Below are 22,558 nucleotides of genomic sequence, written 5' to 3'. Positions count from 1 at the left end.
CGTCATGTTCCTCATGCCAAGCATTACATGCGCGGTATAGCGCTTGACGACAGCTGGGGCGCAGCGGTGGCGCGTACACGCACAACGCATGCGAGGTGTTCCTGGAAACGCGTCATGCTTCCGTGGAGCAGGTGTTGCAGCAGCTTTGGTTTTGTTGGTTGCTATGCAACGCGAGACGTTCCACAAAATTTTCGCCAGTTTCTTTTGCTAGAGCCACTGCGCATGCCGGGGACTCTTGACGGTCGCAGCGAGCGCTCACGAGCGCTAGGAATTTTCTTGGTACTTTTAACGCGTTATGTGCCACACATTACGGCCAGCTACAACAGCTCCGCTGTTGAAGGAGTAGATGTCACGAAATTGCAAAGCTGAGATAACTATGTAAAATGCTTCCTTTTTATCAGAAGATATCTCCCAGCAAGGTTCAACAGTAACCGTTCAGTATAAGCTATTTTAAATCCATTTTAATCTTCGCCCGCCCGAGAATGCCCAGAGCTAGCGTCACTAAGTTTAGTGACGCTACCCAGAGCGGGCCAGCATGACATCATCTGCTCACTGCCAATGTCGGGGCTCCCGTGACGTAGCCGACGCGCTGGCTGCGATTGGCGCGCGCTGCGACAGTGTGTCACGTCATGGTTTCGGGACTCACGTCATGCTACCCGGGTGACAAGGGATGGTGAAGACCTCGGCCGGTCTGGAAACCAAAACTGACATGAATAAACGACCCCATAAATGATAGACCTACCTAACCATTTTAGCATCCACTTAAGGTGAACCCATGGATCTTCTCAAAACATCCTTTGCACTTGTTGGACTGTGATTGAGACACAGCCACTGCCTCCCTGCCCGCTCACAGTTTTGCTATGCACACCTAAAGCCAAACGGTCTACCGGTGTTTTCTTTATTTCTAGGCTTGGCTGGTGGCTGATTTTAATTTAAGTAAGAAGAGTGCCAGGGTCGCGAGTGTGAGTATTGGTACGTTCTTTTAAATTTCTTCCACTGCCAATTCGTATATCTTAGAGCCAGTAAATAAGAAACTCATCTGGTCTCCGACTACACACGTGGTTTCATACTCCTTTTATTTGTTTCTGAAGACGTCAGCCTCCCAGGCACACGCAAATGGTGACGTCGCAAAACCCATACCTTCAACAATAAACTTGTATGAGACAACAACTTGTATGAGAATGCTCCAACAACCCACACTCCAAACCTTACACTGAGCATAGTCCAACTAGCTTGTGGCTTGGAAACTAGGAACACCTGGCCAATTGGTCCTTCCTGAATGAAGAAGCCACCCACTTTTTGTTTTTTACACCTCACCTTAAACATTTTTCACTACCACCATCTAGCGACTGTTTACCGTATTTTCGCGCGTATAACCCGCACTCCCAATTTCCGTCGACAAATAAAAATATATATATATATCTCCGCGTATTGCCCGCATATTTTACACATAAGAGGATGGACCAAATCTACTGCTCAAGCAACATTATACATTCGTTTATGTAAAAGAACTTGCCTAGTTGACTACGATGACTTGCTGCATGCATTTTATTTTTCAGGTTGGTATATTGTTGAGCTGTTTGCAAAATAAGCACTGTCAATGGGATAACAGTGGTTTAGTTGCTATTACTGCTGTGAGGGCATCACGGCCCAACGCGCACTGCGGTGAAGCTGCACCAAAGGAAATACCATATAATCCTCACCTCTACTTCACCCCTGAGATTTTCCCATTTTTGGTGCGGGTTATACTTGCAAAAATAAGGTAAATAATCTTTAATTCATTTACTCTTGACCTTTGCTAAGCAGGATCAACACTGAAATACTACTCCATCATTGAAAACGATCACCTCGGAATTTGCGGTACTACACATTACACCGATGTGTGTGGCTTGCCCGCCACATATACTTCTGAGTAGCAGCATATGTATCTCTCTGGTTGCGAGTCAAAAGAACAGTCTGTGCATAGCATTCAATTCAGTTAAATTGATTTTATTTGCCAGAAAAAATACAGAAATTCTGGTGGAAATTTCAGCCGCTAAAAGCTAACTTAAAACAGCCTCACAAGGCCTGTGAATCTGTAAAAAGGCACTAAATTTGCAACGAACATGCACATTACACGTTCATATTACATCACGTTCACATTACATCACGTTCACATTACATCACATTCACATTAAACCACGGATAACATCCCGCTCCCTGTTAACAAGCATTGACTTTTTCAACTTTAAGGGTGTTCCTAAGAAGGTGTTTATGGGTATGAAACTGGTTATTTTACATTATTCTATCCCCGCATAAATGCGTAAAACACATGCAAGAAAGCATTCTACAGACTGCCATACCCAAATCAGGGTCTTCTTGGCCACATAGTTTCTCTACTTTTGCACCATTCTGCACCATTTTTCGCATCTTTATTAAGTGAAAGTAATTAACCTAGCAAACACACACAGTGCAGGATGCCAAAACGAGGAAAAAAAAAAACTTCATTACCCTTCATTTGAGCACGGGCTTCGTTAGCCTTGGTGCTCACATAGCTGCCCACACAAATTGTGGGTGGCACAAGAATCACTAAGGCTAGTAGTCATGCCCATGTAGCACTGCAATTTGTAAAGTCAGTAGCAATGAGATACTACAAATAAAATGAACTGAAAAAAAAACCAGTGTGGCTACTATGAAGTGCAGAACATTCCCAAATCAAACTCTTCTTGTGTTTCGAAATTAATTTCTCACTGTTTTCACCATTAATTTGCCGCTGACTGCACATTCGAAGCAAAAAGAAGGAATGAAACTTATTTGCATGCAATATACGTATCATATAACACTGGCGAATGGCTAGCAAGGCTACAAGCATATGATGAATACATACGATGAAAGCATACAAGCATACTATGGGCTTGGGAAAAGGAAGAGACTGGCAGTATCGTAAATAATCAAAAGAAAAGAAAAGGTCGCTGATGGGCAAGTTGGATGCTCATGGCAGTGGGATAAGACAGTTACTGGATGTGTCTTAAATGGCTCTACTCCGTTGTATAACCAGTCACCACTACAGGAGGCAGAGTCGGACGTCGAGAGCTGTGACACATCGAATGAGGCACATTTGCAGCAACTCCAGGCAGCCCAGGTGTCGGATAATTGATTGTCCGTGAGAAAATAAGGGAACAGCCCCGTAGCTTTTTCCCTGGCAGTGTAAGGCATCATTCACGTAGCCGTTTTTCACCCCGTCACGCCACTGTCTTCCGTCATGGGCGGCGGTTTCTCAGCCGATTTCTCGCTGAAAATGGTGTTGACGGTGACGGAAAGCCAAGCTCTACGTTTCCGTTCCGTCAACGCAATGGGACCACGCTCTGTGGTAAACCAGCCAATCAGAGAACATATTTTTACTGCTAAATTTAGCGAAAAGTAAGCACACGCAAAAATCTAAGCCATTTTCTTTACTTTTCAGATTAAGCATTCTCAATTCTAGGCTTAAGTGATCACTAGGCAGACGACCCCGTACTCTGATGGAGAGCTCCAGAATGAACGCTACTCTATTACGTCTCCATCGTGGTTTCCTGACATGACGGTGCCGTGATGGAGAAGGTGACGGCTGTGTGAATGAAGGCTAACTCTGGCGGCAAGCAGACAATCTTGCTGGCAAGATTGTCTGCTTGATCAGATTATTGGCCTCCTTTGCTCCATGAAGGCACAAGTAAGCAGCTTCCCTGGAGTTAAACTTTATCACGGGGAGTAGTCTTGTCACCAGTGCCTCCAGCCACATCGGCTGAATGGATGTAGTGGCCGCAAGAGGCGCAGCGCGTGACCTGGCAGTTTCGGCTGACATGGTGGGCACAACGGCACCTGAAATGCACGAAGACAGAACAGCCGTTGATTACAGGCAGCGACAGAGCTCTTCACTATGTGCAGTTGTGGAAGTCCCCACTGCACCCATGTATCAAAAACTGACCCGAGATTTATCTACTTGTTTTTGGCAAAATGGATTTGCCTGACATCTGCCAACAGAAACTGGAGATAAGGCAATGTTATAACAAATCCGTGAATGCAAAGCTAAACAAAGAAAAAAAATGGTGCTGTGATTTTTATTGCATGAAAAAGAGAAAACGGCATGAAGTTTAAACCAGGTGTTGGATTTTATCACTTTTTTTTTGCCCTATAGTCACCTTAGCAACAGACAATGATAAAGTTATTGCCAAGAGGAGGGGGTGTATGCGGAAGTCACTTTCTGAAGCAGAGTTTCAAAACTAGTCTGTGTATTGAAAAGCTCGTAGCAGTGATTGAATTCAGTTTGTTTTGAGCGTAAGTGCATTTTTTATGCTCTCATCATTGTTGTTACTTAAACCTAGCCTTGCATGGTGTCCTGACAATTGGTAGATTGATTGATTGTAGGGTTTAACGAGCCGACGTAACGTAGGCGATGCGGCGAGCCGTAGTGGAGGGCTCTTGATTAATATTGACCACTTGGGGATCTTTAACAAGTGCCGAAATCTCATACACACGTGCGTTTTTGCTTTTCGCCTCCATCAGAAAAGCGGCTGCCGCGGCCAGGAATCGAACCTGCATCCTCGTGCTCATTAGCACAACGCCTTAGCCACTGGGCCACCGCGGCGGGTCGCTGAGAAGTGGTTTGCCTGACCAGCACCTTATTAACACTGTCCTTGAGTTCTTGCGGCTTGTATCCTTCAAAATTCTGCAGAAATTCAGATAATTATCTACTAGTGCGTAGCATTCTTATGCCGCTTCTCTTGAGTGTGAGTTTTTACAGACAGAGTTTTTGGTTTTTCTAAATCCTGTCCGACCCATTATCTCCATTTGCACTACTTTAACGATTCGAAGTGGAACATTTGCGAAATCTGCATTATCGTTAAAACGCAGGTCATTACACGGTTTGCCATTTTCATAATTTTTTGTTCATATTTTTATTATTAATTATTTTTTCGAAATTTCATTAGACCAACTATCCCCATTTACGCTATATAACGACTACAGGTGGAACCTTCTCGAATCTGCATTAATGCGGAAATGCAGGGCATTACACGGTTCGCCATTTTCCAGAATAATTTTATATTTTTCTTAATATTTAGTTTTTCAAAATTTCGTTCGACCAAATATCTCCTGCAGGCTATTGTAAAGATTACGGGGGAACTTTTGCGAAATCTGCATTACTGTGGAAATGCCATGCATTATATGTTTTGCCATTTTCCGTAAATTTATATTTTTATTTTTCAGTTTTTCAAAATCATCTCACCAATTATGTCCATCTACGTTATTATAACGATTACATTCGGAACTTTCCCGGAATCTGTATTATTGTGGAAATGCAGGGCATTACACGGTACGCCAGTTATCGTAATTTTATATTTTCCTTATTTTTTATTTTTTCAAAATTTCGCTCGACCAATTATCCCCATTTACGCTATTACAACAATTACAGGTGGAACTTGCGCGATATCTGCAATATTGTGGAAATGCCAGTGTTATACGTTTTGACATTTTCCGTATTTCTGTATTTTTCTTATTTTTTAGTTTTTCAATATTTCGCTCGACCAATTATCCTCATTTACGCTATTATAACGATTACAGGTGGAACTTCTGTGATATCTGCATTTTTGTGGCAATGCAGTGCGCTACACGGTCCTGGCTGTGGGAGTGCTCGGCAAAGAATACCACGCATTAAAAAAATGGAGGACAAGGTGCAAATCAACTCTCCTTGTAACTCAATGTCCTTCAGGGAATACGACTTCGTCCAAAGAGGTGTGTGGGGCAGCTCTCCATTTTTGTAGACTAAGGATACTTGATCAGTTTTTATAAAATCCAAGTTCCTCATGAAGCTCCTGCAGTTCCATTGTGGAATCTTTTCTACTAACATAACAAATGTTTAAAGAAGAAATAAATTGGTGTGCACATGTGCATTGCGAATGGGTGGTTCTATTCATGTCAATGAGCGCCAAGAAGCCACTGCTCCCGTATTCTACGGGCCACTCAAAAGTAGCCACTCATAAGTAGTTACTAAGCGCGGCATTGTCAAACTTTGCCTCTTCAACGCGCTCAGGAACTCTTGTTTCCACAGGTGTAGGAATAGGTGGGGACCGTCTTGTGAAGGCCGGCTACCCGCGGCATTTAACTGCTTTTGCCGCCAATCAACTGCTCAAGAACGCCAAGCGTGCCTCTCCTTACAATCACGGTGAAGATGGGAAGGAAGCTGGAAAGGTGGCTGTGGTTCCTTATATCCACCAGGTGCATCATAGGCTTAACAAATAGGGGCGAGTGCTTAAGTAAATGAAGTTTTTTTTCAGTGCCCCAGAAACAGTCAAAACTGTGCAAGCAAATGTCTCCTGCTAACACAGGGAAGAAAGGCTGCCAGATAAAACATTAAAATAAGTTTGTGCCTTGCGTTGATGATGTTGTAGATGTTATTCCGCTCTCTTGCGGAAAAATGTATGTCGGCCAGACTTCAAGGTGCCTCAACGTCCGCCTACATGAACACCTTAGGAATGTACAGAGAGCTCACACTGGACACATGAGCGCCCATTGCAAGGGTTGTGCCCTTAGTAAGGATTGTGCCCCTGTTTACAACGAGTGTGTGGTCATTTTAAGGAGCAACAATCGATTATCAAGAGAGATTGTAGAAGTCGCCGAAATGGCACGTCTTGGCGACGCACGCGTCAGCATGCCGTCGCTCAGTCTTTCAGAAAAATAACTCTGTTACATGTTCTCCGCAGCTGTGCGGCCCATGCGCTAAATCGCGCCTTTCTTGTGTGCCGTTTTTTTATAGATAAGGTGGTTAAATGCTTGCTGTTTTCTAGGCTTGTTTGTGCAGTCCGGTTAATGTGTGAATACTTAAATTTGTGTTTTCCGAAATAAACGATTAGCTGTAACTCAGCGCTTGTCCGTGTAGCCACTCTCTTCGTCCTTCGTCGTGTTGCGCACGCGGTAAGCAATAATTCGCCGGATGGAAGAGACCCGTTCGCCCCCGTAAATCGCTATAAGCGAGTGCTCCCCTTACCACGAACAAGAGGCAATCGACGGCCTGTTAACACAGCTATTTCTTGATTGTCTTGAAGTTGAATAAAACATGTGCGTCAAACCGTATATTTCGATTCAGGGCATTCTGTGCTGCTATGCTTCCACTACGGTCCATACTTAGGTAAAATAATATTTGTATCTTGTTGTGCATGTTTTTCATTCAATACTGGCGCCAAGGCGTTTGTTACTAGTGGTTTGGGTGCTCCTAGAACCTCTAGGCACACTTCTGGCAGGGGGGCTGATAGGCAACTCGCTTCGCAAAACATTCAACAGATGCCGCAATAAGCGTTGCCATATCGCGACGGAAAACTGACAAAATGTTCTACTAAAACTCGCGCCGCGATGCTGACGTAGTGGGCCACACAAATTTGGCGTTGTGCGCTGTTACAAGTTAAACTAACAGATGGCGCCACAATGTTATGCCGAGTGCATCAAAGCGACTAAAGCTCGACTATACGTAATGAATGCAAATAAAAGGAGTGCCCGTCATTTTTCACACTGCATTTGCACTGTCCGCTAGACGTAGGTAAAGTAAAAGGCCTTGTGGCACATTCACATTGTTTAACCACCATCTCACGTCCCAAGCGGCACCAAGATTGACACACAGAGAGTGGCAGGTAACGGGCAAGATGTTTTGTTGTATGCACCGAATGTGTGACCAGTGGCTCCTGCGGCCACGATGGTTCGCTCGGTACGTTTTAGTTTTCTTCATGGACCACAGGGCTGTCTCGCTCGCTTCCGACAACCGTTAACATCACGCGAAATGTCACGAAATGGCGTGAGGAATGAAATACATTTTTCAATCGGAAATTTCTCGGCAATTAAAGCATCTTCTGCCACCGAATAAAGGCTGACAGGGTGTCGGGGCAGTTGAACTTTCGTCTGAGCCCAACTTGCTAAAATATTTGCCTTCAGTGTCCCCTTTACAAGAATAACGTTTGCCCACTGAAAAATTCCCTGATATCAATGTTATTAGGGCACAAGACAAAGACAAGACAAGACAGGATGGCGGATGACCTGATGACAGCCCACTTGATGTGCGTGTGGGAAAAGCACCCAGGATCAAATCTTCATACAGTAATCCCTCGTTATAACGAACTCGCTTTACTCGAAATATCACTTTATTCGAAATTTCTTCTGGTCCCAACCCAAACACATGCATTTTAAGCCGCATCAATCGGAGAGCACGAAGAGCTTGACCTGTTTAGAGCGAAGTGGCGAGCGAAGGCGTCGCCAAGCGGCGGCGACTCAACGCGAGTCAGGCTATCAACATGGCGGGTCAACGCAAGCTGGTGTTTCCCCGGCGATTTTCTCCAGCCAGTCATGACCGATTCGTCCCATCTGACTTTTGACAAACAGTCCAAATGCGTGGTAGGGCCATTGAATTTTGTTCCTGGACATTGGTCAATGGCGTGGATGAGATGGTGCGCGAACACCGACACTCGTTCCATAGAATTAGCAGTGCCGGGAGGGTGCCAAAGAACTCTTGTGTCACAAACTTAATGGCTGCACAGCTCGGGAAAAAAATGCCCAGCCATCATGAATGCCCAGTCATCCCGTAAAACCGGTCGGTTTTCATGATTGCGCTGTGCACCCACAATGAGCGGTTAATCATTTTTTGGCTCAACAAATAGAACTTCAAACTCGAGCCACTGTGTTTACAGCACTTTCCAGCGCAGAACTCTCGTCGGGTTCCACGACGCCCGCACGCCCCCTTTAAAAGTGGCCACTGCCACTGTCACTTTTATGTGTGGCGACTGCAGCATCATGCAATGCTTGGCCTAATTAGAGCAGCGGTTGCTCGCGCCCAGCAAGAGCTTGAAACAGTCAAAGCTCGCTGCCTTTTTTGCACCTTAATAAAGTTTTGCTTCACGGAATAAATTGTGTTTTGATTCCTCACAGCTGTGGCGCAAGTAAAGCTCAAATGCTTTAGCTTTTTTTGAGTTGTTGCTTATATCGAAACCGTGCTTATAACAAAATTTTTGGGGGTCCCGCTGACTTCCTTATAACGAGGGATTACTGTATGTGCTTCCTACTCATCCTGGATATTACATGCAGGGCAAGGTTATACATACATAAGTATTGCATATAACTATAGTGTAATGCAGGTGTTAAATTTAGTGCTCTTTAGTTAAGTGCCTGCTGCATGCTGGACTCTACTCCCAATCCATGCCCAGCAATTTAGGTGCTCCCTTTAATGCATGTCGGATACGGCAAATCAAATCTCACTCCCCCTCTGACTTCGTTATCACTTCATGGTTCGACTCTGTTTGCAGAACCTGCCCCACTCACTTTATTCCGCCTGCTCCGCGCGTCGCCTCTTCCCTCGTGTTCTCTTGATTCTCCTTCGCTTCGTTCCCTTCCTTGGTGGCATCAGAGGTCTGAGTTTGGCTGCCCGAGAATTTCGAACCAAGGGCCCCACCCACGGTTGCGCCGGTCACACCAATTATAGTCTGGGCAGCGACCGGAATGCCCGCAGCACCACAGCTCTGCAGAACTGCAAACGTGCTGCCTGCTGCCACGTTGCCAATGGCTGACTGCGCCATGGCCGCCAGCGATCCACCCACTACGCCTCCGGAGCCGAATCCCACCGCAGCCAGTGCAAGGGGCGCCGCAACCACTGCACCAACTCCAAGCGCAGCAGCTGTCCCTGTGAGCAAAAATAATTGAGATCTTGTATACCCAGAATACAGTGATGATAACGCAAAGATGCACCACTAAACACAGTTCAATAGAGCGAACATGTAGTACGTACCTCACTGTAAACCCGCAAAGGCAGCAGACAATAAGGAAGCAGTCAAATAGACAGGCACTGTTCACAGGCAAATTGTATAACATGGCTTGGTCTGATTCTGATCTGCATGTGGGGTTTAACGCGCCGACGCAACGCAGGCGGCGAGGCACGCCGTAGTAGAGTGCCACTATGGATTAATTTTGACCATTCGGGGGTCTTTAACGTGCGACGGAATCTTGTACACCAAGCGCTTTTGCTTTTCGCCTCCACCAGAAAAGCGGCAGCCGCAACCGGGAATCAAACCTGCGTCCTCGTGCTTAGCAACACAACGCCTTAGCCACTGAGCCACCGCGACGGTTTAGCATGCAGCAATTTTCTGAAATGTGCAACGGTATCTGTGATACGCTACGAGTGTGTAGAATTGTTGATCTGCAGTGTGGAATGGTATTTATGATATGCTACAAGTGTAAAATTGTTGTCAACAAGAAGAACGGAATACTCAAAGTGCTAGGTTTGCTCTGACCTCGACACACAAAATGGAAACAAAGCACGAAAGAATGCGCTAATGGTAAAAGGCTTGCTCAGCAATCATGCAGCAGCTCTGCCTGTGAAAGAACCAACATGTGATTATTGCTCTCTTCACGGTACAATGTTCCTAGTCACTTTCATGTGTGGTTACAACATCACATTGCAGATTTACTCATTCTTTTTTCTCTGTTTCTCCAAGGCGGGCGAAAAGTCGACGTTATGTTTGTGAACACATTTTGAATGTGGAAATTCGGCGTTGCCAATGTCCGTTCATGGCCAAATTTTACTCTGGTCAATAGGAGGAACAGGAGGGCCTCACTGCACTAAAACTTCACTTATACATATGACTTCTAATAAATAAACTGTTATAAAATCCCCACTGGGCACACTAGTTAGCCCATAAAAATCCTTTGTTTTGAATTAAATTTTTACACAGGAAACTTAAAGCGACAGACAACCGATTTTTGTCGAGTATGTATTTTCTATCCCAAACGAAAGGGCATCACTTAAAGCACCTTAACAAGAAGCGGTTTTGCTGATAACGCCCTAGAACTTTTTAAATCAAAATTTTTAGATCTAAGAGTCAGATGTATCCTCCCAAAATTAATGCTGGCAACCGTGACATACAGTAGCGCGGCAACATACTTTTGTCTATATGCGAAATGAAAAGCGATATTTAAAAACTTGTCCCCGGCTTAAAAAAGTGTGAATCGCAGGCTTTCTTATTCCTTTATGCGCTTTTTTTTAATTAACCGGTCTTTTTTGCACGAAGGTGCCATCTGTTTAGATGCATGATAGGTAGAATTTGGCTTCACACATGCTTCACGTAGTGGAGGTCGGAAGTTCGATTCTCCCCGGGCACGTCCTTTTTTTTTTTTTTAAGCTGCCGTTGGCGCATTTGGAAACTGAAATAGAATATTTTGGCAGAACAAACGCCCCTGACTCAGGCAGAATCGTCAAAGCTCTTTCACTGGGTCTGTTTACTGAACGCTGCCGTTGATTCTGGGCATGGAGGCTCAGTTAGCCACACTGAGAGCAGCCCAGCGGCAGCGGGCGGGCGATGTGTCTTAAAAATTTTCAAAATAAGGTTTAAAAATACATAAGCAATTTAAACTTATACAATTACTTGTGTTAAAAGGTTTTCAATAAGTGAATAAACGTTTCAGCAGTTAAAGTAGCTGCTAGGTTTGCAGGTCACGTGACAGGGACACATATTGTAGTGTCAAGTTTCTACACTACGAACCGCCACCCCTTCGATTTCAGAAAGTTTGGTGCCAAATTAAAATTACTTCCACCGATTTGTTTGTAAATTGCTTGTGGTTACCGGGCTATATAGAACGCTGGCTTTCATATGAGCTAGAGAACATATACGCCACAAAAATCGGTTGTCCGTCCCTTTAAGTCCTGCGAGCGATTTAGGGCCAACTGGCCTGTACATCTTTGATTTCTCACATCAGATACAGAAAACATTTAACAACTTTCTCCCGGACTCCTGTCACAAAAAATTTAGTGTTTGTGCAGTAGCGATCACTTTAGCTACAGCAGCTTGTTTCCTGTTTGCGTGACGTGAAGAGCAGGAAGTTATACGAGAAGTGAGCCCCGGGTGAAGTTAGGTCATCAGTAAGAAAGCATTTGCTTTCCTGGAAGGCGGTTGTGCTGGAGAAATTTCAGCGTAGTGTGGACATAACTAGCAGCTGCGTGCTGCTCAATGCACCAGGATAGAAGAATTAAAAAAAACATTTTTCTAAAAAGTTCAAAAATGAGGAATCTGGGAAGATTCAAGAGTGAAAATAAATAAATATCCCCAATTTAATTTCAACAAGTGGACCACCACTTTATAGAGTGCTCTGTTGCGCACGGACGGACTTCAGCTGAGCAGGGTTTCATTAAAACATTTCTGAGATGCGTTAAAGTTCATTCAATTAAAGCTCTAGCCTACAATCATTCAACGAGAATGGTGTTCTTGGAATTTGCTTGAATGGAGAGAAGCCAATTACTACTCAGCGCACCAGAGACAACGCCTTGGAGTTGTTTAAATACGACATATGAAATTGGCCCTCTGTGGATTGGCGCTAAATTGGCACCAACCTGAATGATGCTTACGATGAATTCACTGAACACTTTCTACTGGTCTGTCCCAATCACTTTCAACTACAAACACTTAGGCCTTCAAGGGTTAAGGAAGCTGTGGGGGTGCAGATACGTTGGAACACGGCACCCCTACTGTGGGATTGGTAGTGCTAATTTCATTCGGGCACTTAAGACATCAGAAGGGGAGGGCAGCCTGGTTCCACCGTGCCATTGGTAGGGGAACTGCGACGTTGCGGCTAACTTTACAGCAGATAACAGAGCGAAACGCTGTTGTTATTTTAGGTTGTATCAATGTATTGTACCTATTAAGGCTGAAAGCTGGGCTACTTGGTTTTGAATTGAACCCATTTCACGAGTGAAAAGAAGACATGGATAACGCAAGATGCCGACAGGAGTCACTAGAGTAGTCCTCTGGCATCTTTCTTTGTGCTTGTCTCACCTTCACAGGTGAAATTCGTTCAAGTATTGTGACCCTTCAATTGGCTTCCTGTGACATTCTTGCATTTTTGAGCGGTATTGGCTACAAGCTGTTACAAGGGTCACAATCGTTTTCCATAGATCAAGTCTTTTATGAAAAAAGGGGTATAATGCGAAATAGTGTGCTCTTTTATGTACGCACCAGCCACGGTGCAAAACTTCCGGATCTTCTCTTTCTTCAGTCTCTGCTCCTCCTGCTCCTTCTGTTCCAGTGGCAGCAAAACACGTATAACAAAACATGACAGGACCACAATGAAAACCAATCCGAGCTTGGTGTGATAAAAGCTCGTAGAGGGCCACTAGGGACTCAGTAGCAGCAGAAAACTCTGGTGGCATGCTTCAACTAATGCGACGATAAAAGCTACGAATGTGCAGTAACTACAACAAAAGACCAGATTTTTTTTTTTGCACACACGTAGGACAGTTACAATCTTAAGAAAATGCATGAATGGGTAGACACAGATGTGCTTATAAACATCTCGTGAATTAACTAGTGGAAACAGAGGAATATGCAGGGTTTCATTGCAGGGAACGCCATATGTATGTAACAAAAAGAAACTTGGAAAACAGAACTTAGAAAAAATTAATTCTTACCATAAAAGACGAATCTGCAGTTCGTGCATCCTGCCTATTTTCATGATTGTTTGTTCTCGTCTTCCTTGAATCCAACTGAAAAAAATGGCAGTAAAAAAATTATTGACAAACAATAAATTACCGAAGATAAAAATAATCACAACAATTCACATACTATTTGCGCAAATCAGCTTGAGATGTGACTTGCTTATTTTGACTTCAGAAATCTAACCCCCTCAAAGTAAAGACAACTGGGGGCCAAACCGAATCGTTCAAAATTCTCAACCTGTGTTGAGACAATGCTTTCATAATTTCCCGAACTCTTTTGCCTTCTGGTCTGACAACTCATGTAACCTGGGGGGGAGGAAGGGTGGGCAAGAGCGCCTGACACAATAGGTGATGAGACTGCTAGGTGCAGCCAACTGCACATGCATGTGCACTTCAGTCCCCCTACAATGTTTTTTGAGTGCAGAGCACTTTAGGTGCTCGCCTCGTCATCGTAGCTCGCTCGCTGGACCCAAGTAGAGCCACACGGCGTTCTGTCGTAGCGGCTGTCGTCGCGGTGTAACCCAGAGGCTTCGAAAGCCAAGCGGTTTATATAGTCATAAGCGTTCAAAACTTGTGAACCTCTGGCGCTCGCCATACATCTCCCAGTTGTTTAGCGCAAAGAAAACTGAGAGTACATTTGAGGCTAAATATACGTAACCAACCGGCAGCACCCACATTCATTTAGTTACGAACGCTCGTTGGGTTGGCTTTTACGATAGCAAGTGAAAAAAAGTGGCAGTGCAACGCCGGCACGTGCGGGAGGAAAAGCAAGCACAAAAAGAACAGAACTCCCGCTGGCGCAGTTTCAGGCAGGGGGTGTGCGAGCACTGCGAAGGTGGGAAATTTGATTTGCATTGGCTGGTAGCAGTGAGCAGATAACGGCGCTACAGCCCGTTATGGCGAATCACTTTTCTGCACTTCCGACAGCTTTCACGTTGAGTGGAACAACCTTAGTTTTTTATTCCTGCTTCTATTCGGTTTCTGCATACTGTTCTGAAGTAAAGGCCTGTGATGCATCGAGCGCACACGGCCTCAAGTTTCAGCATGTTGTCGGGCTGAAATTTGCCTTGAAAATGGCCCACCCCAATTCATAGTACACTCCCGATGGTGTGGATGCTAGGCTGGCCAGGCTGTGCCTAACCAGAACAACTCTCGTTTCAGGTTACTTCTCCTTAGTTCAAACGGACCATGAAAACAGCACAAAAACTTGCTCTAGTCAGGATAATTACAAGGAGGAATAACAAATCTAGCTTTACGCAAACTGCACTCATCACACTACATAACTTGGGGGAAAAAATGGCAGCGTATCTGCTCCTTCCGTTGCAAATGTCGACAAAAGACGAGTCTTTCGTTGACGTTTGCCAAATAAATGCCTCCCTTCGCTTTGCTGCTCACCTCTCATGCTGTTTCTCTCCCATCTCGTTCCTCCCAAAATAAACACGCTAGAGGTTTGCTCAAGTCAATTTAAATTTACCGTGTTCTAGTGCTCTAGGCTGGGTGCCTCGATGCCAGCACTGCTGCACAGTAAAAACGCACGTGAATTGAGTCACCCTACTTCAACGTTTATAGAACCAGGTTGCCCTACTCCGCAAGCGTTCCAACTGGATTGTGGAACCTATCTAGCGGAACCTTTCATAGCTGTTGCCGCTTGATGTCTAAAAATGCCGCCAGAAGTTATAGTGGCACGGGCGACAGCAGGCGACGGAGTGAATTTTTTTCCTGCAGTGGACATACAGTAGTACCTATTTCAATCGCAAAATCAAGCATCCAGAAAGGAACACTGTAAATATCCCTTGTGTATTGATTTTCTGCCTCATATTTGTGTAATGCCTTGTTCTTGTTCAACAATGTTGACAAGTGTGAACATTGCCACCGTACTTGGACGTTTAGATTTGCCCATAGGTATATAAGACTATTGTGCAGCATCTGTTTCACTTTGGCCGGCTGGCTGAATCGAGTGACAGACAGACCAAAATTTTCCCGTTCAAGTAGCCCAAGAAAGACTCATCGTCTTTAAAAAAAAAATGATGGTGTGGTGACAGCTTACTTTTGGGCAATGTTACCTTCTGGCCTCTACAAATTACCTGGTACCGCTTAGGATGCACATTGGAGGCACTTGAGCCAAGGGTGCGACGCCAATCTCTCGGTCGCTCTGCCAACTGTGCAACGCTCTCAAAATAGAAATATCAGCGACCCTGGGAAATCAAGAGTGTAGGCGACCACTGTTGTGGTGCGGCAAGGCCTGCATTCATTCAAAGCTATGTCGGGGTGGCAATATGGGCTTGCAAACCAGAGAGCACATGTAAATTGCGGCTGTGGAAACCATGAGGTTCTATGCTATGTCGTCAGACCCTGTGGTCAATGATGACTGACCGCTGACAATGATGATGGTGCCGCTACAAGAGTTCAGTCCACCACAAGTTGTCCAATTCAAGCCAGAAATGATCCCGAGCTAGAGCATCACCGCCTCAAGCAAGCAGGGGACGTAGCTGTGGCCACATTAATCACAGGTGAAAGTAATGCTATGCTACGTAGTAGCAGATTAAACGGAAGTGCCTGATTAATAAGGTTTCCTTTCAGAACTGCATTTTAGAAAGAAGCCATTCCTGTTCAGACAGCGGCCAAACTTGTGAACAATTACCGTCCATGACCAACACAATACCACACGTGTAAAAGGGTGCACAGTCGTGGACAAGTGAAATGCAAACACGAAAATATGAACCAAGACACGCAGAATTGAAAAGCACTGTTCGTTGAGTCCCAATAATGGCCCGCTATTGGTACATTCGGAAAGTCACATTTCCCAACTTTGTTACGGCAAATAATTAAAAGCCACACGTCAATTTGACTTGGATGAGAAGAAATCGCGCTATTTGTGTGTCCTGGTTCGTATTTTTGTGTTCGCGTTCCATTTTTTCATACCTGTATATACAACGTAAACTTACTTCCTGGGGCATGCCAAGAACAAGCGGGTCATTTTCTCGTGGTACTTTTTTTTAACAGCACGATTTGGTGGAAAATTCCTACTACCAATTTACTGAAAGATAGCCCATTGCTGTAGATCTCAAGTCACAGCCCCATTTATGCCAGATGTTTGTCAGACTATGCTTTTATGGGATCAACTGCAGTCCCCTATAATGCGCAGTGCAAAAGTAAACCACGCTTCTACCAATTTTCCAGAGCTAGAGTTTGACGTACCGACGGAAGAAAAATTTGAGAAGTAAACAAAGACAGCATTGAATAATGAACACCGAGGACGAAAATGTTTCAAGGCCAAATGGTGCTGCTCGCAAACAGCACAGCAATACTTGTGTTTCCTTACCATGCAAGCATGCCTCGCTTCCTCATTGCTAGGATCCAGCTCCAGAACACGCTTGTAGTCCTTTAGTGCCTCGTCCAGATTCCCCATCTCCTTGTTAAGCCAAGCCCTCGTCAGGATGGCCTTCAGGTAGGAGGGGTTCAACTCGATGGCTGGCAACAGAATATCCATGCATATCAGGCATTGACAAGGCAAGGCATTCGCGAAGAAATGTCCTTGACCTCTTCTTGCTATTGGTTGAGCCTTTTATAAAAAAAAGTCAATGGCAGCTAGATGACAGTGCTCACACCCAATAGCACGCCTGTGAAGCCTACAGATGACTTCTGCAAGCATTTAGGAACGTCACTCACCTTTTGAGCAATCCTTTAGTATTGCCAACTTGCTCTCTCCCTACAACAAAAGAAAAAGAAAACGGGGGCAGACTAAGCAGAAAGAAGATGCCTTAAAATGAGGTACCAGGATAGTAATCACACATTCGTGCAATCACATATTAAAGTAAAATCTTGGTACAAGGGACACTCGATTATAAGAGACATTTGAAAACACTTGTTGATTCTTCTATGTTCAACAACATCGCATACAAGAGATATGGTTACAAGAGATGCTTGTTTTACTAAGAAAAAAAAATTCAACAACCCTAGATTAAATCACTCTATATTTAGACGAGACATGATAGAAGAGAAATATTATACGGAAGATCTCGTGGAAAACTTCCTTGAACGTGAAGCTTTGGCCTGCTTGCAAGAAACCACAGCGATTCCAGAATATTTTGAAGAGTCTGGGTCTGCAGATGAGGACCTCACGTGCTCCGAAACGCTTAGGGATTGTGCGAGACTCGCACAATTAAATGGTGCATGTACACTACAGGGCAAACCACTCGATTTGATTTGATTGTAGGGTTTAACGCGCCGATGCAACGCAAGCGATGAGGCGCGCCGTAGTGGAGGGCTCCGGATTAATTTTGACCACGTGGGGATCTTTAACGTGAGCTGAAATCTCGAACATACGGGCACTTTTGCTTTTCGCCTCCATTAGAAAAGCGGCCGCCGTGGTCGGGAATCGAACCCGCGACCTCGTTTTTAGCAGCGCAACGCCTTAGCCACTGAGCCACCACGGCGGGTTACAGAATAAACCAGTGAGAAAAGACGACGACCAGATCATTTCAGGGTAGAGTATGTCGGCAATAGCGGCTGACGAACATCTAAGAGCCCTTCAAAGGTATTACGAGCACGAAAGGCTTGCAAAGTGAAGTGCTTTAACTCCAGAATTTGGGAAGAAAGCTAATACAATCTGCAGTCACTAAGGCTACTCTGAATGACTTCTTCAAGCCATCCTGAGCAATCTGCTTGGTGATGTGTTTGAACACTTTGATGACCTAATATGACTTCAAGTTCTTAGTGCTTTTAGAATTTTTGGTTACAAGAGACCTTGGTTACAGGAGATGAGTTTCCTGTAGTAAGGGTCTCCTTTATCCTAACAATGGTTGAGAAGGGAGGTGCAAAACTGTCAGAGTTGGTTCTACACAGTGTAACAACCGTTACCATCAACGTACAATACATTGGCGCTCAATGCATGCACGTACCGTAAGCCACAAAGTATTACAAAAAATTTAGGTGCCTTAATAAAGCCTTGTTCATTAAAAAGGCTGCCTTATCCTGATAGCAACGATACTAATCTTGTCGCAAACTTCACATAAATAACTCCGACATCAAGGAAAATAGATGAAGCAGTGGCAACTCGCTGGCCACTTTCCAGCGACATCTCCACGATGTCATCAAACCTAATTTCTGAAACTCGCAGCTGCCGGCCAAACCTACCAACAAGAAGCATGACTGGGCAATTGTAGTGGGGCCTCAAGTTTTGTTTGATAGTGTCACTTGAGTGCGACAGGGAGCATGCAACAGAACGTTGGCACCGCCCTCGTGGGTACTTCGCACTATACTATATGTGGTGGTGGGCAGCCGAGCTGACAGCCCTGAGGTTGTTACACAGAGACGGTGACTTCGTGACGTCACGTAAAAACTGTTGCGTCGTGAACTGTGCACATTCTTATTATAATTGCCCGTCGGGAATGAAGATTTGTCTGTTTTCAACACAGCCATGCCTTCAAAACGAGCGAATGCGATTAATACGCTTTGTGTGCCACACGAAGGAAGTGGTTGTTAACATTTCCGTCCGACTATGCCCGTGTGCGAAAGACGATTGCAATTTTTTTTTACATAGTGCTGATGAAACTGAATGGCAGTCGTCGAAGTAAGGAAGAATATTCGGTGCGCCCTTCGTTGGCACTGCATATTCAGTCCATTCCCTCTATTACTTCGTATCAGTTTATTATTTTCCGGTCTGGAAATCTCATAAGCCATTCCCAGATGATATACATTTGGTTGGCAACTGCGAGTGTCAATGTTACCTCCTTTACTGTCTCTACTGTGGGGACTTTTTTTTTCATCGAGTCATCGTGGTTTTCTATCACTTGCTGCAAGCCACCGTATTGATTGATTAGCTGCAAAAACTGTTGTTTACTCGCAACAGCGCACACCAATACCCCTGTCACACGCGCCAACCTAATGTCATTTTAAACGAATGAGATTCGTTTCAAATGACATTCGTCTGCTGTCACACGGGCTCAGTCTAATGACATTCGCTGCGAATGACATTCGGTACCGAATGAGTCCAGAGAACTCATTCGACTGCGAATTCGGAAAAAGAGGTGTCAGTACTCATCAGCTGTTTCACGTTTGGTGACCATGGTTTGTTTCGCACTTGTGCAGTGCGCTGGATGAAGAGTAAGCATACCCCTACTGGACACAAACAACAAACCAACACTGTTTTAACTATGCAGTGTGTAAATAGACCCTCTTATGAGCACCTCCAGTCACACAAGTGGTTAACTTGATTTGAAATAAAAAGAATGATACCACTTTACACAGTGGCAACTGTTCAAATGGCCCACCAACCTGCGTAAAACTGCATGCTACACATTCATGGTGCATGTGCAAGGGAATGCATTAATTACTGACGGTCTGCCAACCTCACAACTTTTCGAATTTTGGGTGTTTAACGCACCGACGCAACACATGGGCTATGAGGCAAGCCAAAGTGGGGGGCTCCAGATTGATATTAAGCACCTGGGGATCCTTAACGTGTGCCAAAATCTCGAGACATAGGCGTTCCAACTTTGTGCCTCCATCACAAAAGCGGCTACCACTAATCAGGACCCTCAAAACTTTTTTTTTGTCTACAGTTTTCACAGCGGCATCAATATTTTGTCACAAAAAAACAAAAGCCAGCCATTGTGGATAACATCCACGACAGAGGGGTAGAAACACTGCAAGCTCTACTCACCAGTTTCAACCAAGTCACGACCCTGTTTAAATAGAGAATAGACCGCACTGCTGACGAGGAGAGCGGACAAGTCTTCAAGGCTTGTGTGTAAGACTCCACTGCATCAGCATATTGGCCCCTCTTGAAGCTAACGTTGCCTTCTTCCTTCAGCTTTAACGCACGTTCGTTCCTTGACTGTGGAAGAAAAGAAAACAATTTGTAAATACGCACCATGAAATCTCCAGGACAGCATTGAAAGATTATACCGAGAATCATTATATGGGATTCCACTGCTGTCATGATGACCAATACTGTTCATTGCCACACTGCAACACAGACAGGACTAAGGGAAATGCTGAACCACAACTAGAGGTTTTATTGCAGCAATGCAAATATACAGCCGGCTTGCCTACGAAGAAATACAAAATAAGAAATTTACCCGCTAACATCATCTACGCAAGCGCACAGTCTCACAAAGTACACTTATCAGGGTGTGGAACCTCTGCATCAAGAAGGCAAGCTTGCTGTGTATTTTGTGTTGCCACAATAAAACTCATAGCTATGGTTCAGCGCTCATCCTGTCGTCCCTTTTCCTACGTGACGAACGCCCGCATTTCAACACTAATACGCGTCATATACTGATGCATAAAGTTTACACAGCTGCTCAGTCTTCGGGAATATATCATGCGGACGCCCAACTTTGTATTTTTGTGTGGATGACTATCCCCTACCCGCATAATTTCCAGGCAAAAATTTCGTGCCCCTTCTCTAATTCCCGAGACAGTAGGGGTTTCTGTTTTTTTTTTTTGTCTTCCTTATCACTCTTTTAGCGCATAAAAACGCTGTCATACCAGCCTCTCCTCTTCGGTCATTGTCTTTTCGAGTTCCCCTAGCTCCTTCTCGTTCTCCTCCTCAGCTTCCTCAGATTCAGCCGGGCGCTCTGTGTGGTGCAATTTTTCCTTGCAGGCACTACAGGTCCAAACAGCAGGCTCCGGAGCCAGTGCAGTCTCTTCCGGACTAGCTGCCATGACGCCAAGTGACTGTAAAATTAGGAGACTGTCACATTCACAGTGCAAAACTTGTCACACCCCGTGAGAACACGGAGGAAAGAAAAACGCGTGAGAAGTACCCGATTGAGAGGTAGCCAGGCAAGGAAGCTGGTATAACAGAATCTGAGTGGTAGAATTTGAGTGGTTCAAACGAGCTGCCAGAAATGAAGCAAAAACAGGGTAACGACAGGGGAATGGGGGAACCCCCTGAAGCTACATGCCGTGAAGCTTTTCTTTCCTCCATGCCGTGAAGTCTTGCGAACGTCTCGCCGCCTTGCGGTGGTCAGCGGCAACTTGGGCTTCTGCATGGACAATTTAAAAATAAACAAACAAACAAACTAATAATTACAAAATTATATAAAAATATAAGCATGAAAATAATTATTTACATAAATAATTGCAATTTATTATTGCTACTGAAAAAGTGAATGGAAACTCCTGTAGTTTTGCGATGGCGGCGCCGCCATGCGGCGGCCTCCAACAACTCTCACGTCGTCTGCTACATGAACTTCTGCGACGCGGAGCCTGCACGGAAGATAATACAAAATCCTCCCTGTTCTATGATAATACACCCCGTGGCTTGAAGACAGCGCATACATGTTAAAAACCGGGCGTAAAGCAAGTAGACCTCTCGGCTAAAATATGCACCGGTAGCGCATCAGTTCGTCAAATATATGTTTTTTCGCCTAATCTACCCTCGGTTATTAACGTTTGGTGAAAAGCGCTGCCGGGCCCTCATAAGTGCGTCTTCATGCACCTCGCTGCACGAACACGCACTTATGAGGCGAAGGTTCAGCAGATGTGACGTTGCATAGAACAAAAGCATGTATAGGCATAGAGTTTCATACAGTGATATTTGTACGAAACTATTCGGTGCTTGGAAAATTGCGGTGCCGTTTGTTTTTAGGTTAAGTCTCCTGCCACGCGCGTGGCACGAGCTGCGCCCCCCTGGCAACAGCTGCTGCCACGCAGAAGTGACGTCAAGCTAAAGTAATCACGTGACTTCCTGTGACGTCACAAAACTTCATATTTACGTCATTTGCTCATGCCACTTTTTTGTGTTGACGACGGCAGCCGGGTGTTCGCGTCTTGTGTCCCGATGTTCTCCGCCCGTGGTTCGAATGGCAGGCCTGACGCATCGTTACGCCCTTATCTCCCTGTACAGCGGCTGCCTCGCGGCGCTTTTTTCTTGTTGGGAGGTGTGCTTGTAATTATTTAGATTGGGTATTTTTTGTGAACTTGCTGTTGCACGTCTTGGTAAGCCTAACGCATTGTTTTCTGCACGCTGCTTCGCCCCGCTTTTTACATGCTCCTAGAACTGTACTGTTGTCGTTTAATATTTTGTAAGCTTCACGTTGTTTTGCAGTTCGCGTGCTATTTGCATTACGCGCCTGC

The 22,558-nt window shown here is 44.9% G+C and overlaps 1 protein-coding gene across 3 annotated transcripts; it reads right to left on the bottom strand.

Moving 5' to 3' along the window:
- Positions 1-1,973: 1,973 nt before the first annotated feature.
- Positions 1,974-21,435, bottom strand: LOC144138032 (uncharacterized). Of its 3 annotated transcripts, none has more exons than XM_077670084.1 (9): positions 21,244-21,435; positions 20,966-21,154; positions 20,136-20,309; positions 17,141-17,180; positions 16,794-16,942; positions 13,445-13,519; positions 12,993-13,053; positions 9,313-9,670; positions 1,974-3,837 (listed from the first exon to the last, which is right to left on the bottom strand). In XM_077670084.1, exons 2-9 carry the CDS (start codon positions 21,140-21,142, stop codon positions 3,708-3,710), a joined length of 1,164 nt encoding a protein of 387 aa, XP_077526210.1. In that variant the 5' UTR covers positions 21,143-21,154; positions 21,244-21,435; the 3' UTR covers positions 1,974-3,707. The 3 variants fall into 3 exon arrangements, with proteins under 3 accessions (XP_077526210.1, XP_077526211.1, XP_077526212.1); XM_077670085.1 differs by having other exon boundaries at positions 20,184-20,309; XM_077670086.1 differs by lacking the exon at positions 20,136-20,309.
- Positions 21,436-22,558: the final 1,123 nt, after the last annotated feature.

This window comes from Haemaphysalis longicornis, unplaced genomic scaffold, assembly GCF_048455015.1.
Source record: "Haemaphysalis longicornis isolate Haplotype H1 unplaced genomic scaffold, Haemaphysalis longicornis Haplotype H1 scaffold_5, whole genome shotgun sequence".
Classification (NCBI taxonomy): Eukaryota; Metazoa; Arthropoda; class Arachnida; order Ixodida; family Ixodidae; genus Haemaphysalis; species Haemaphysalis longicornis.
This window is presented reverse-complemented; position numbering and strand designations above follow the sequence as displayed.

Bases quoted from the DNA above. Each gene is read 5' to 3' on its own strand.
- LOC144138032 (XM_077670084.1), bottom strand. From the start codon at position 21,142: ATGGCAGCTAGTCCGGAAGAGACTGCACTGGCTCCGGAGCCTGCTGTT. The intron at 16,943-17,140 runs GTGAGTGACGTT...TTCTGTTGCCAG, and splicing joins ACTAAAGGATTGCTCAAAAG to CCATCGAGTTGAACCCCTCC. The intron at 3,838-9,312 runs GTGAGTGGGGCA...CGTGCATTTCAG, and splicing joins CGCGGAGCAGGCGGAATAAA to GTGCCGTTGTGCCCACCATG.